The 16890-nt window shown below is 36.5% G+C and overlaps 2 protein-coding genes and 1 pseudogene across 2 annotated transcripts; 2 read left to right on the plus strand and 1 right to left on the minus strand.

Annotated features, from left to right (window-relative positions):
* Positions 1 to 1114: 1114 nt before the first annotated feature.
* Positions 1115 to 2050, plus strand: LOC107145962 (olfactory receptor 8G1-like). The gene has a single exon (XM_015490022.1). The coding sequence runs from the start codon at positions 1115 to 1117 to the stop codon at positions 2048 to 2050; it is 936 nt and encodes a 311-aa protein (XP_015345508.1).
* Positions 2051 to 4260: 2210 nt separating this feature from the next.
* LOC107145647 (survival motor neuron protein-like) lies at positions 4261 to 4810 on the minus strand. Its single transcript, XM_048795767.1, has one exon. It carries the CDS (start codon positions 4771 to 4773, stop codon positions 4294 to 4296), a length of 480 nt encoding a protein of 159 aa, XP_048651724.1. The 5' UTR covers positions 4774 to 4810; the 3' UTR covers positions 4261 to 4293.
* Positions 4811 to 14327: 9517 nt separating this feature from the next.
* On the plus strand, positions 14328 to 15233 carry LOC107145648 (annotated as a pseudogene).
* Positions 15234 to 16890: the final 1657 nt, after the last annotated feature.

Consider the following 16890-nt stretch of genomic DNA (forward strand, 5'->3'; position numbering starts at 1 on the left):
TACATAAAGGATGTGTCCTTAAATCTTTCAAACAGCATACAAATAATATTTTCTTTCCTTTTGTTTATATTAGGATATTTGAAAATTTCTACTAATTATCCCCTTGCCTTCAAACATTTTCTAAGCTCTTAATAGCTATATTTTTTTTGTGGCTTCCATCTTATTGATGTACCTCCTTAAAAAGGACATCCATAACTAAACCAGAAACCCCATATGATATGAACAGCATAGACCAGTGATTCCTAACCCCCAAAACACATGGAAAATGGTGTTGTTAATGTGGCATACCGTAATAAGTGGAGGTAACATTTTTATTTCTTTCATATCCTTACAAAGTTAAAACACAATAAAGGTATTTTACTTGCCCAAGGGTATAAATTAATATATGATGGAGTCATAATATGAACACAGGAACATTGACATTAAGAAGTACCAAGTCTGTTTCTCTCAAGTACTAGTACTGAGACTACAAACCAGCTAATTGTGAGCTGCTCTAGCAAATCTGCTGATTTGCATAATAGTTGTGTAGCTATTGCTTAATTTTAGTAAAGTATCTGATAATTTCACCAAAAAAATTGAAAAATCTGACAATAATAACTTCTCTGTTCACCTGTGTCAGGAGTCATTTTGATGTTATTAAAGATTGATAAACTTAGGCAGGGCTTGCTCTCTTCAACCTTTCGCTCAGCTAGTTTTACTCTTCTATTAACTTCTCTAAATAATTAAATTTTCTGAAAACACTTAAGTTGGCTAAACATTTTTATATAAAATACATTTATAATTTCAAAGAATCAAGTAAGGGTTAATATAGTGATTTAAGATGCTAGAGCTGAAGAAATTATGGTTTCAAGGCTAATAATGAATTTTTAAAAATACATTTATTGAAAATAAAGCTTAATAAATATTAAATTGAAGCAAATTTTACTTAACTGACCCAGGTCAAACAATCATATAAACACTAAGGGGATATCTAAACTGGAAATCATAGGTATAGAGCACCCCCATGTAAATAAAAAGAAAAGTGAAATCCCTCCAGCAACCATGTTTCTTTGTTGCTGTTTTGTTTTGTTTTGTTTTGTTTCTTTTCTTTCCCTTCAGAAGCTGAACAGAGGACATGACGACAAAAAATCATTCCACAGTGACTGAGTTCATCCTGGCTGGACTCTCACAGCAGCCAGAGCTCCAGCTTCCCTTCTTCCTCCTCTTCCTAGGGATCTATGTGCTCACAGTGGTGGGGAACCTGGGCATGATCACACTGATTGGGCTCAGTTCTCACCTGCACACCCCCATGTACTACTTTGTCAGCAGTCTGTCATTGATTGACTTGTGTCATCCCACTGTGATCACCCCCAAAATGCTGGTGAACTTTGTGTCCGATAAGAATACCATTTCCTACCCTGGATGCATGACTCAACTCTACTTCTTTCTCATTTTTGCCATATCAGAGTGTCACATGTTGGCTGCAATGGCCTATAACCGCTATGTGGCCATCTGTAGCCCACTGCTTTACCATGTCATCATGTCCTGCCAGACCTGCCTTTCCCTGATTTTAGGAGTGTTTATTATGGGTGTGGTTTGTGCATCAGCTCATACAGGCTGCATGATTAGAGTCCAATTCTGCAAATTTGATGTGATCAACCATTATTTCTGTGATCTTCTTCCCCTCCTAAAGCTCTCTTGCTCGAGTACCTATGTCAATGAAGTGCTTATTCTGTTTTTTGGCACATTTAACATCTTTGTCCCCACCCTGACCATCCTTAGCTCCTACAGCTTCATCATAGCCAGCATCCTGCGCATTCACTCCTCTGAGGGCAGAGCCAAAGCCTTCAGCACATGCAGCTCCCACATCTCAGCTGTTGCTCTCTTCTTTGGATCTGCTGCATTCATGTACCTGCAGCCATCAGCAGTCAGCTCCATGGACCAAGTAAAAGTGTCCTCTGTGTTTTATACCATTATTGTGCCCATGCTGAACCCTCTGATCTACAGCCTGAGGAATAAAGATGTTAGTGTTGCCCTGAAGAAAATGCTACACCGAGAAACTTTCCTGTGAACAGAAGTAATGTGTAGGATTATTTATGAGATCTAATTCATTGATGACCACATGGTGTGAAGTAATGTTTAGTCCATTTGTGACTATCCTTAAATATTTCTAGGATTTTTTATGTTACTTCTTCTTTTTATGGTCCTTTGAGCGCCAATTTCTAGGTAGAGTTTTACCTCATATGTATCAAAGAGACAAAGATTAGTAGAAATGCTAAGGGTGGTGTTTATCCATATACCCATTAGTACCAACCCCATCATCTTCTATATCTTTTATATAATTGACCAAAACTCAGTTTATGAAATGTCCATCTTCCAAATGTGATTATCAGCTTTCTTTCTTCCATATATATGAAACTGAATAAAACTTAAAAATATCATGGCTATAATTCCCTGTTATGGAGACATTGTAGCCTGAAAAAAATCCCTTTCCTGTCCTTTTCTTTCATATACCTCATTTATTTTGTTTATTCTGTATTACTTCAGAAATTTGAATAGTACTTTAAAATCTAAGCTACAAATGTATATATGTGTTCAACTTGTGCCCAACCCAATATATACACTCTTTCCCCTTTTATTCTAATTTGTTCTTGCCTGCTTATATTTTAAACTGACCAGACTGAGATCTCCATGCAGTTACCTCTGTTCATACTGCGTATCTCCAGGATGTAGAAGAGCCACTACCACCCATTAGTTCCTTGATAATTTTATCCTTTTTTCTGTTTTGAAATATTTCTAGGAAAACCATATGTGTCTTATACCATCTACATCCATTAATCTATCATTAATCTCTTTAAGAAATTACATATGGCTTTTGTTTAAAATAAAACTAAATATTATCTAATACATGTTTTGTGTTCAAAATCATTATGTTTCATTTTGGAAAATTCTTCAAAGATATATGAGATAATGATGACATTCTAACCTATCATACACTTTATAAGTCTTAGTCTTGAGTTTCTTCTGTGGCAGGATTTTAGTACAGGTGTGACCACTGGTCGATTAACTGATTTCTTCATTCATTTAATCTTGTCAACAAAGATGGAGTCCCTAAAGCAATACATATTTTTTTCTTTTTTAAAAAAAAGTTTTGCTAATTTTTATAAATCAAATATATTTGTTTTATACTTTTAAACATATAAAAATGAGAGTATGGTACAGTGAATATCCATATACACACCAGTTAGATAAACACTTTGCTGTATATGCTTCATATACAAATACACTTGGAGAAACCATTTACAAATATTTTAGAACCACTATAACATTCTGTTCCTGAATGCTTCATGAACTAATTAAAAGACATTGTTCTATAAACAAGTTTTATCCCAATTCACAAAATCCAGAATGATCTAATATTTAAAATACAATCCATATTCAAATTTTTTTCATTGCCCCCAACTCAAGGTTTTTATAAAGGGTTTTCAAACCAGAGTGCATTCAAGCCTTTTACACTGGGGACTGAAGACAGCTCAGAGGTAGTGCTGGTGCTTAGCTTGCACAAGGTTTTAATCCCCAATACTATAAAAGATCTCACATTATGTTAATCTGCTATGTCTCTTAAGTAACTTTTAATCAAGAATAGTTACCCAACCCAACTCCTTTTTTCTTTCTTGACCCTGATATTTTGAAGAAACAAAGCCAGTTATCTTCCATAACATTTTATATTCTAAACATGTTTGACAGCTTCTTTAGTAATGTCATGGAACTTGTTGCTCCACCTCCCATACTCCCTGCAAATGGGAAATCAGACTGAAAGACTTGATTAGATTTCAGTTAAACATTCTTGACAATGACACTTCATAGATAGTGCAGTACACTTTATATTGCATCACAAATTAAAAAGCTGCCTGGTTTTCTGACCATTGCTAGTAAGTAATGCTAAGTATCACCAAATCTTGAGGATTTTTTCTTGTTTTTCTTTTTGTAAAAGTACATTTTGTCTATGTGACCCACCAGCACGTGTTTGGTGAGATGACATTCTGACACCAATATAATTTTAGTGGGGATGTAGATCAAATTTTTATCTGATAGTTTGGGCATCAAAATACCTTTAACTTTTCAACTTTTAACATTTAAATTTTTAAAAATATTCAAAAAACATCAGTTTCCCACAAATCATAAAATTTATACAAAAGTAAAATTCAATTTTATAATGATGGCAGACTTACTCTTTAATTGAAATGTGAGCACCTTGCTTCTTTTTGACTTTGTCTGAGACCCCATGTATTAGCCAATATGGTAGCCACTCATTTACCAAGAGAGTAACATAGTTCCAAAGGCACCAGAATCATCAAGAGACATCTGGACATATCGGAAGTGGGGTTGGGGTGGAGAATTATTGATGGGCCTGAAGGAAATGTAGGTAACCAACATGAAGTGGTGGTGAAGGTGGTGTGGGCTACTGAATTTTAGGCCTGGCTCTCCTGGTCCCAATCCTGACTCTGGCATTGGTAGTAGTGGAAGGAGGAAATAGTTCCATGGAATTGCGTTTGACTTGATGTTATTTGTTTTATTTCCACCAGGAGATCTAGAGGAGTTTTCACTTTCATCTTTAGAAACTTGACTTTCATTTTCATTCTCCTGAGCTTTCTGTTCTATATTATTAGCTACTTCAGAGGTTGGGGAAAGCAGATCAGATTTTTCTCTATTTCCATATCCAGTGTAAATCACAATACAGTTTTCTCTCTTAAAAATCAACTGAAGCAATGGTAGCTGGATAAATATAGCCATCTTCTGACCAAATAGCAGAACACTTGTCACCAGCTTTCCACTGTTTCAAGGACATTGAAACAGTCTTCTGGCTTTTATTCTTCTTAAGAGGTTTTCACCTAGATGTGCCCTTTGGTTTATCTGAAGTTTCACAAATGTCACCATTCTTTAGAGCATGCTTGAAGGAAGCCACAGCTTTATCATAAGCTTTTATTCCCAAATGTCAGAATCATTACTCTGGCCTGTGACACTCCGGAACAGCACTGAGTCTTCCTGTTCTGGGACACCGTTGCTACTGCTCATATTTTTTTCTTGATTTTCAAGTACATGACACAGGGAAGTAAAAGAAAAAAAAAAGTATATTTTACACCTGATTGGTCATGCTAGTGAACCTGGTGATAGAATGATAACTGGAATAACCCAGCAATTCTTCATGCCCAGAACAGAACACAATTCTGCCTACACTACCATCAAGAAAATTATTTCATAATTTAATAATCTATAAAATATACAACAATAACATTGCTAAAAGAGAAAGTATATCATATTATTATATACAGTAACCTATATTACTATAGCCAGAAGATGCTTTGTTCTTTTTTGGGGTGAGGTTAGATATGTTACTTTGCTCATATTAAAGATAATGTAGCCTATTTTATCTACACATGACTATTCTCAGACTCTTGATCATCCAAACTATGGTTTGTTCACACTTTTAGTTGAAGGGAAGATAGGCCATCATTCTAGAGGGCTGGAACTTGTGCAGAAACTCTAAAATTTTGTCACATATCAAATTAAGCACACTAAAATGATTGGCAAATGCTCAATTGGTTGTGGATTCTGTATTTGAGCCTAGGTGGACCCTACTATCAACCTATTTCTACCACTTAAAGCTGAGTTAAATGATTTCTTTAACCTATTGGCTTATTTACTATGACTAGTGTATCAGAAGATAATCAGTAAAAAAAAAAATGTACCAGAATCTGTCTTAAAAACCTGTCTCTCAGGGATATAGGTATTTAAAACTACTTCCTCAGGAAAATAATCTTTGAAAATCAACCTAAATTGCTTTTCCATATAGTCCCTCTACTTTTTTCTAGGAGAAATGGCTACTTCCTTTTAGACCATACTGCTTCTGATTATCATATGATCATTTAAATATTTACTCTTTATATGTTCCTGGCTTCAATGAACTGTAAGTTCCATAGGACAGAGATATTTATTGATGATCATACAAGAATCTCATGGTTTCCCATGTCATATTTTCTGACTGCCTCTCATTTCAGCAGAAGTGAGGCACATTTTTGAGTCCTGTGCAAAGGCCCATCTTGGATTGAGGGTGTTTCACTTGAAATTTGCAACATGAGCTTTTTACTTTCACTCTGGAAACTCCTCTGCACACCAATTGCTCACTTGGCCTTTCCACAGGTCAGCCCCGGGTTTCTTGCCCTTGTACTTAGCCTTACCAGTGGGGCAGAACACTGTTTAAACTCTCCATCTTCCTGTCTCTAAGAGAAAATATCTAGGGAAACACGTGTGCACCTACCAGAATGTGCTGGAAAAAATTAAGGCACAATTGCCCAAAGATGTTCTCTGCATCTATTGTGAAGCCAGTGAGAAACAGGACCAAACTAAACATTAAAAATAAATCAAAATTGCAGAGAGTAATAAAGATCTTTCTATAATATCATTTTTAAAATTTTCTCCCTTATTTTTTTCTGGCATGCCTTTATCATTCAAAAGTTCAATTTCCAGATGTATGTATAGTTTCTGCAGGGTTCTATGATGTTGATTTATAATCTTAAACTGTTATGACCTTACAAGATGCAAGGAATTACATGATTTTTTGGTATTTTCTAAGAGTTGCTTTCTGACCTAAAATATGGTCTATTTTGGAGAAAGTTTCAGGATTCACTAAGAAGAAAGTGTATTCAGCTTTTATTGGCTAAAATACTCTGTAAATGTCTCTTGAGTCCATTTGATTTATATTTTTCAGGTTCAAAGAGTCTTGACTTAATTTATGTATAGATGACTTTACCAAATGGTGGGAGAGGTGTGCTAAAAATCAGTATCAGTATTATTGTGCTAGGATCTATTTTAGTCTTCTACTTGAGTCTCTTTTATGTAATTAGGTGCACCAACGTTAGGGGCATAAATATTTGCTATCATAATATCTTCTTCTTATATCATTCCCTTTACCAGTATGAAGTGACCTCCTTTGTCTCTTCTGACTAATTTTGGCTTGAAGTCTGCATTTTTGGATATGAGAGTACATATTCCTGCTTGTTTGTGGACTCCATTTACATGCTATATCAATTTCCATTCTTTCACTTTCAGTCCATGTCTATCATTACTTGTAAAGCGAGTGTCTTGAAAGCATCATATAGTTAGATATTATTTTCTTGAAAGCATCATATAGTTAGATATTATTTTCTAATTCAGTATTCCAGTCTATATCTTTTGATTGGAGAGTTGAGACCATTTACATTCAATGATATTATAGAAAGATCTTTATTACGCTCTGCTCTTTTGATTTATTTTGAATGTTTATTTTGGTTCTGTTTTTCATTGTCTTCACTACACTTCCACTGACATTTGTGCATTTGTGAGCTCTGGGATTTGCTTTTTATTTTTTTTTTTCTATGTGGAGTATTTCTTTGGGCAAGTTCTATTGTATTAGTTTACAAGTCATGAATTCTTTTACTTTCTGCTACTCTTGGAAGGTTTTTATTTTCTCTTTAATTTTGAAGGATAGTTTTGCTAGATATAGCAATCTTGATTGACAGCTATTTTCTTTCAGGACATGGAAAACATCATTCCAAGACACCCTGGCTTTTGGAGTTTGTGTTGCAAAATCAGAAGTAATTATGATTAATTTTCCTCTTTATGTGACCTAATATGCTCTACTCTTAAAGCTTTTAAAATTATATCCTTGTTCTATGTGTTAGGCATTTAGAGGTTTTGTTGTTGTTGTTGTTGTTGTTGTTATTGTTGACCTTGTCTGTTGGGGTTCTGAATGCTTTCTGTATCTGGATGCTCATCTTATTCTGAAGGTTGGGGAAAATTTCTGTTATTTTCTCCCTGAAGAATTTATCCATGCCAATAGTCTGCAACAATTTTTAATTCTAGTGAATCTTGAATTGGGTCACTAAATGTTGTCCCAGAGTTTTTGTATATTCTGATCATAATTACTTATTTTCATTAATAATGTCTGAATGGTCAAGACTGGCAACTTTAAGCTGTGAGTTTGTCTTCAGCCAGGTCTACTCTATTAGAGAGAATTTGAACTGAATATTTTATTTGATTTATTGTGTCTTTTATTTCTAAGATTTCTTTGTTTCTTTTCCAGTCTCTCTCTCTTTATCAAATTTCTCATTCATATCCTATACTGACTTCCTTAATTAATTCAGTGTCTTTTTCTGTACTCTCTTAGAATTCATTGATCATCATTACAATCATTTTTTTAAATTCTTTTTTTATGGGTTGGGGCTGTAGCTCAGTGGCAGAGTGCTTGCTTAGCATGCGTGAGGTACTGTATTCGATCCTCAGTACCACATAAAAAAATTAAAAAAATAAAAAATAAATAAAATAAAGGCATTCTATCTATCTACAGCTACAAAAAGTTTTTTAAATTCTTTTTATGCCAATCTGTCTGTTGTGTTTCTCCCTCCAAATGATATATACTTTTACATATTTTAGATAAAATTCTTTTTCCATACACATGTATTATCTTAAGCTTGTGTTTCATTTTCTTAATGGCATCTTTAATTTTGCTAAAATGCAATTGAACTATGTTTATGAGGTTTTGTTTATTTATTTTGTGTGTGCATACATAGTCTTTCTACTAAATCTTAAACTACTCCAAGATCTCAAAGATTTGCTTTAGTATCTTTCCGATGTTTACATATCTGATTAGTTTTACATTATATTTTGGTGAAAATGTGTTAGAATATGTTTCTATATTTTATACTTCAATTATAATCAATTTGGAGTGTTAATTGATATGTTATACTTAAATCATCTATTCACAGAAAAGAGTACTGAATTTGTAATTTTGTTTCCTATTATGTGTCTCTTTAAGATATCATTAGCCTTCTTTTCCTTTCCCAAGAATTGAAGTTTTTCTGCTCAATGGATATGGTCCTTGGAGAGCCCCTTGTTGATACTGTTCCACTGGAGATCAGATCTGTGTTCCCTGGAGTCAAATGAATGCTGAGAGAATGGCTGAGGCAAGCATAGCCAGCAAGTTTATTCAAGAAAGTAATAGAGACAGACTTTATGTTCTACTTAAATCATCTATTCAACAGAAAGAGTACTGAATTTGTAATTCTGTTTCCTAATTCAACAGAAAAGAGTACTGAATTTGTAACTCAGCCACTTAAATTAGTTATACTCACTTCTAACTTACAGTAAGTTAGATAAAAGAAAGGCAAAACTAACATAATAAAATTATGGCTCTTTTTTAATTCAAAATAATTCATGATTACTTATTTTTCCATTGGTAGACTATTAATAGGCATTAGCAGAATAATGATTATGCTCACTTTCTTAGTTTTGACAACAATTAGCTAGTAATACTGCTATTTCTTGCACATTTGAAAATCATAACACAAATAGGTCATTTAACCTGCCCAGTGATTTTAGTTAGTAAACGATTCAGTAACAAATAGTAAATGATTCAGCACTTTCATCTTGAGGCATGGCCATTTAACCACTCACTGGCCATTCTGCTTCCCTTGAAGAAAAGCAAAGGTACTTAGTGAAAGAATGGCAAAAGAGCTAACTATGAGCCACTCCACCTGGTGATATGCACAGTGGTTTCTATAAATGATGCTTCATCTTAACAATATTTGACAATTTGAAGATTTTATGTACAAATCCTTACTTTTTGACATTAAATGAAGATAGAAATGACTGATAATGATAATATATCTGTTAACTCCTTCTAGAAATTAGTTATAGGATGTTAGAAATCGTTGCCATCCGACAAGGCTGGCTCTGTGGGGGAAAAACATTATCTCCTACCAAAAATGCATGACTCAGCTCTACTTGTTTCTCATTTCTTCTATCTCAGAGTGTCACATGTTGGTTACAATGAATTTCAATTGCTATGTTGCCATCTGCAATCCCTTTCTTTACAGTGTTCTCATGCCCTTATCAGACTGAGACAGGAATAAAAGTCAGGCAGTCAGTGTAGGTAATGAATGTTGGGGGTTGAGAGGATGATGGCTGCTTATCAAAGAGAGAACAAAGCATTGCTAACAAGGAACTTCTGCACTCGTGCTTCTAGTCACATATATGAGGAAGGAAGGAAAGGCAATGAAAGATAATGATTAATGAAAAAAATTCTGGGGGCTATAAGAAAGCAAGTTGTGCCCCCTTCTACAGACACCTAGCAATGGATCCCCTTCTCTTCAGAGAAGTCTGTCTCTATTATTTTCTTGAATAAACGTGCCAGCTATGCATGCCTCAGCCATTCTCTCAGCATTCATTCTTTAGGGAACATAGAACTGATCTCCAGTGGAATAGTATCAGCAAGGGGCTCTCCAGGGACCATCTCTATTGAACAGGAAAACCTCAATCCTTGGGAAAGGTAGAGAAGGGTAATGATATCTTAAAGAGACATCTGGAAAAATTAACTCAGAAAACCCACTACCCTTTGCCCAAAGTGCTCTCTTTGACCCTACTCAGAATTAGAAACACTTCAGGGACACTAGTGCTTAGTCCATTCAAGCTCTTATATGGAAGACCAATCCTAAGAAATGAAATTCCTAAAGAGTGTAAAACTGCATAGTAAGATCTCCTGCACCATGCATCTTTCTGGCTCTTTCATTGTGGAGGACAATTCTGGGCACCCATCAGCCACTTAAACGTAATTAACATGGCTGCCAGCCTCAAGTCTTCAATGAAAGGCGTCACAAATTTTTGTGGCTCCTAATCACCTGTGCTGAGAGTCAGGCATGATGGGATCTGCAAAGGCCAATTTCTAATCTTCTATCCTGACTTGGAGCATATCTGATGCAGCAAACAGTGGCCCCTCATCCTATTCTGTCTTTGGACGCAAAGATTTAGGCAAAGTTGGAGAACAATTATAAGGTCCTGGCTGAGGCTACCCTTCAGTGGATCTCAAAGTTTCCTCTCTGATCCTATCTCCCAACAGCCCTTTGGGTATCTAATGGTGAATGGTCGATTGGTCAGTGCTGATCAAAAGGCCCCAATAACACATACACCTCCATATGAGATGACCACACTCTCCTCCATTTGTGCTTTTTCCTTCCTTTCCCCAGACTCTAGCTGTTGAAAGAGGAACATTTCCATGGTATGGCTCATAAGGAAAGGCCGGGTTCCCCTTTATTCACATATTGAGAACTTACAAGCCTGTAGAGATTCTCCTGATGGTTGTTTCTGTGATCCTGTGTGCCCCATTAGCTTTTGGTTACAGAAGGAAGACATATACTCACACCTTTCTGTTTTTCAGAGATCTTGGAGACATATTTAACCCATCAACATTTAGATCATAAGGCCTACCAATTACAATCCCTATCTCAAAACCTCCAGGGCCCATACCCTTTTAATTGACCTCTTTCTTAGATTCCTCTGGGGAAAAAAAAAAAACATTAAGAATTCAACCACCCCTAGATGTCCTTCCTGTCCTCTGGAGACTTATTTGGCATAAGCATCTTATTCCAGCCTTTACCCCTAAATTATTTTGATTGACCCTTCATAATTTCTTTGAATCCTATGTGAGTAAGGGAAATTTTTCCAAACCAGACTATATAATCTTTTAGATGCACAGAGCAGAGAAATATATCTTACTGTAAGTAGCTTTTTTATTGTGGGACACCACATTTGGAAGTTTCATTGTAGCCAGGGGAAGCCAGTAATAGCTACTCTGATTTCCCCCAGTCTTTGGCATGTGGCAAACAAAGACCATTGTATCCTCACCAATAATGGAGCAATAAATCTGGCAGAGCATGGGTATGAGAGGCGGTATTGTTGGCCATGAGAAGTTCACCAAAGGATGTCCCTATAGAGTAAAAAGAGAGTCTTTCCAGCATGGGCAGCTGTGTCCTGTTTCTTCCTATCTAGATGGGAGCTTCAATATCACAACCCACTTATCTCCACCAAAAGACTTCCAGGACAACAAAAGACAATTCCCCAGGAAGGACCGGCAACTTGATTTTATCCACATACCTAAAAGCAGCAGGTTTCAATACTTATTGGTTATGGTAGATACTTTCACTAGATGGGCTGAGCTTACCCCTCCTGAATTGAACAGGCAGGAGAGGTGGTGAAATCCTTATTATAGGAAATAATAGGACTGCCTCACAGCCTCCAGATCGATAACAGGGCAGTTTTCAAGGTTGCAGTTTTATGTTCTTTGAGAATATTATTTCTTAGGAATGGCCTTCTATATAAAACTCGAATGGACTAAGCCCTAGTGTCCCTGAAGTGTTTCTAATTCTGCGTAGGGCCAAAGGGAGTGGGTTTCTTGAGTAAGTTTTCCCAGATGTCTCTTTAAGATATCAATATCCTTCTCTGCTTTTCCCAAGGATTGTGGTTTCCTTGCTCAATGGAGATGATATTTTATGCCTAGGACTTTGGATGTGCCCTGAGTAACAGCTACCTCTGTAGGCCAAATAAATCTCCAGAGGACAGGAAGGACACTGGCCTTGTCATGGGAACAACTTTTTAGCTTATGGTTCTCTGGCACCTCCTGGTGGAAAAAATTCCTGGTCTCTATTGTCATCATCATAACTTATTCATATATTTGAATGTTGCTGCATTTAATTGTATCAATATCATTCCACTATTCATGTCTTCTTGCTTTTCTCATAGGGCACCCACATCCCAGATGACTTTTTAACCTATTTTAGCTAAACCAGACTATAACCATGAACCTCTCAATCATCCCTAACATTCCTAAAAGGGAAATCCAAACTTCTTGCCCCAAAATCATATTAACTTATTTGTTATTATGAGCATATTTACAGATAACTAATTAAAACTGGGCCAAAATCTGACCTAGAAAAATATAATCTAAAGGTGAAAGAACTTATATTTGCAGCAGTAAAACCATGGAGCCTGTCTGGATGTTGGCTAGCTAGACTGGGTTGTCTGCCTGCAAAGAATAGGTAAATGATGTAACAGGCATAGGTTTGGTTAGAAGAGAGAAAAAAGGGAAAGGGAAACTCTCCTTTCAAAGAGGAGAGGGAGGGAGTGTCCCCCTGCACTTCATTTTTTAAGGGGAAAGATAGGAAAGATTCCAGAGAGTCCCTTTCAAGTCTAACTTTTGATTTTTGACTGATAGCATAGGAACTGCATGGATTTTCTCCAAGAAAGGAAGGTGTTACGATCACAGAGTTGGAAATTTCAAGGAAATTGAGTACTCCTGTTCTTGCATTAACTTTTGATCCCTTAATCAGTCTAATGCCCTTTGAATAGCCTTCAGTAAGCTTCCTTCATGAGTGTCTTGATGTTTAGATTGCCAGGATATTTGGAGATTGTGATAGTTTTAATGATGAGGGAGGGTCCAGGCCACCTGATAGAGAGTGATATGTTCTTGAAACAATATTTTTTTCTTACGGGGAAGTAATCATGGCTGGGGGAGAATTTAGCATGCCAAGTCCCATCTTCCCTATGTTCTTCTGTCAGATAGGACTCCCTGTGGTTTCTGGTCACCATTCATTGTCTTTTTCCTACTCACCCATTCATTACTGGCTAGTTGCCTATCTGTGCAATGTCCAACAGGAGTGCTGAGAGAGGAGAGCCTGGCTTTATTCCTGATCTTAAAGATAAAGAGCACCATTTATTTTTATACTTATCTTGAGGACTTCTCCACCAATGCTGAAGCCAATAAAGTATTAATGAGAGTTCCTTCATTTGAAGGCAAACCTAATGGGAACAGGAACCTGTATATGAATGCTCCATCTTCTAGTTCCTCAAGTAACCATTCTGGGAGGCTCTTTACTGATGCCTCATGGAGTACCCATAAATTTGAACCCCCACTAACCACAAACATCTCACTGATACACTGTGATATTGGTTTGTTCCCCTTTATTACTTTATTTCTTTTCTGTACGGGAAGAGAAATGCATTCATCAAATCCTACCATTGGGAATTAATATCAAGTTCAGAAACAATTTTGACATTATTTTTGTAGTTAAAAAGAAATAAAGATATTTTCTTCATAAAACAAACATTATTATCCTTTAGTATATTTTAATATCTCTTAAATATGTTCTTGAATAAAAGAAGCTGATATTAATTAATAATTGCTTATAAAATGGAAAATGGGAACAGAATACCCAAGAATTTTGATTCAAAAAGTATGCCATATATATTGTGTGTATATCAGAAGAAGAAACAAATAAAGAACCAACAATAAATGATAATTTCCCCAAATCAAGTTTGGACACCAAAGCACTGATCCTTAAATCTCAAAGAATGATAAGAATGATAAATGCAAACAAACAAACAAGCAAAAAGTATATCTAGTCATATCATATAGTACAATATTTGTCCAGTGAGAATGTCCCCCTTGTGCCACTCTACCTATAACAATAGGGAGAAGAATGAGCACAGGAAATAATTCCTCAGCAACTGTATCTGTCTGGAGGGCTTAACAGATATCCTGGGGCTCCAGTTCCCTCTCTTCCTTCTATTTCTATTGATCTATGTGGTATCAATGTTGGGAAACTTGGGCTTGGTCATTTTAATCAGGATAAGCTCTTAGCTTCACACCCCCATGTGTTATATTAGTTTCTCAGTAACTTGTCCTTCATAGATCTCTGCTACTCCTCTGTCATAATCCCTAAAATGTTGGTGAACTTTGTGTCAGAGAAGAATTTTATTTTATTTTCTGAGTGTATGGTGCATCTCTTTGTATTCTGCTTCTTTGGCATTTATGACTCCTACATGCTGACTGCCATGGTGTATGATTGCTAGGTTGCCATCTGTAACCGCTTACTCTACAATGTCACCATGTGCCACAGAGTCTGTCTGCTACTGGTCACCAGTGTGTATTTCATGAGGGCATTTTGGGCCTTAGTTCATACCAGCAATGTATCTAGTCACTTATTTTGTGGAACTAACATTATCCTCCATTACTTCTGTGACATCCTCCCTCTTCTAAGTATATCTTGCTCAAGAGACTACAACAAGGAGCCTCTGATGATGGTTGCATTTAATGTATTTGCATGTGCTCTAGCCTTCATCCTTATGCCTTCATCCTTTCCAACATCCTGCATATATGCTCAGCTGAGGAAATTTCTAAAGCCTTCAGTACCTGCAACTCCCATCTTGTAGCTGTAGGGATCTTCTATGGCTCCATTATCTTCATGTATTTTAAACCAACTATCAGTGACACAACTCAGGAGAAGGTGGCGTCTGTGTTCTATACCACAGTGATTCCCATGCTTAACCCCCTCATTTACAGTCTTAGGAACAAGGATGTCAAGGAAGCCTTTAACAAATTTTGAATGGTGGATGATCTCCAGATCTGTGTATAAAATAATGTATTTTTATAAGACAATTTTGAACATAGATTTTATCTTAATTTTTGCTTGTTTATAAGAATAACCTGTTTCAATATTAAACCAAAATATCTAAATAGTTTACTTTTGATGACCCTCATTTTCCCTTTTATTGTCCTTACTTCCAACTCTCAGTGATTTTTCACTCTCCCTAGTCTTTCTCTTACCCATTGTATATATTTATATAACTAATGTAATATAGTATAGTATAGTAATCTGAATCTAATATTCATGGGAAGAAAAGACAAATCACACCTTAAAGGTAATCTGTAAAAGAGCTAGTTTATGTTTTTAAAATCTGAATATCATAAAAGAAGGCAGTTGAGAAACAATTCTAAATTTACATATACTAAAGGAAAATGAAAACTGCTATGTTAGATCTCAGGTAAAAGTAAAACAGAAAGAACTAATAACACATATCATTAAAGCAACTTATGACATTTGAATGTGAATTATACATTCAATAGAATTGCACCAGTGTTAAAATTTCCTAGTGGTGTAATTATATAGTGGTTACCTAGGAGAATGTCTTCATTTTTAGATGATATGTGCTAAAGTATAATAAAGAAACTTCATGATTTGTAACTATCTCTCAAATGATAAAATATATGTGTACATGAGAATATCTGTGTGTGTTTGTGTGTGTATGTGTGTGTGTGTGTGTTTGTACCTATGTGGGTGAGTATGCAGTGTACTGTGGGGAAAGAACACTGAAGTAACCATGGAAAAAAATCACCGGTGAATCCAGGGTAAGAATATGCTCATTGTTCTATTCTTGCAACTTTTCTCTAGGCTATACATTTTTCAAAATAAGAAAGAGAAGAGAGATTCGCCCAAACCAGCCTGATTGGGATGCAGGCTCACTGTAGGCCCGGGTCCACCCCTCCACCAGCAGGCACCCACCGAAGCCCAGCCTCCGGCACATGACCTCCAATCAGCAGACTACTATGAGAGGTCAAGCCCAGTGGCCCAGATCCACCCACACCAGCCTGCAAGGGATCCAGACTCCCTCCACCAGCAGACACTCCCTGGAGCCCAGCCTCCAGCACAGAGCCGCCTCTTCCAACCAGCAGACTAGTGGGAGCCCAGGACTGGCCGAGATCCACCCATTCTGACTTACCCAGGACCCAGATACAGGGTAGATTTGAGTTCGCTCCCCACCCCACACCTGGAGACTAAGCCTAACACACTTCCATCTTGGGACACTGCAGTCACCACCATAGTCTTCCCTAAGCAGTAGCACCTCACTTTTTGACAGCAGAAAGGGCCAATAAGCAGCTACATCTTACAGCAAATAGAGTGTTAGGCCCACCCTTTCAGCCCCATCTCTGTAAGACATTGCTTCCGTCTTGGGGCACCTCAACTTTTATTTCGAGTTACCTTGGCTATTGCTGCCACCACTTTTAGATGCAATAACATACATTGAGGGATACCAGCAGGGTCTGGAATTCCAACATCAAGGTGAGGTACGGAGAGTCCTCACAGGTACTATAAGAATATAGGGTAGAAAATATAATATCTCGGATTCATGCTGCAAGAGAGGAAGAACCATAGACAACATGAAAAAACAAAAAAGGAAAGTGCCCCAAATAAACCAGGATAC

The sequence above is a fragment of the Marmota marmota genome, unplaced genomic scaffold (genome assembly GCF_001458135.2).
Source record: "Marmota marmota marmota unplaced genomic scaffold, marMar, whole genome shotgun sequence".
Classification (NCBI taxonomy): domain Eukaryota; kingdom Metazoa; phylum Chordata; class Mammalia; order Rodentia; family Sciuridae; genus Marmota; species Marmota marmota.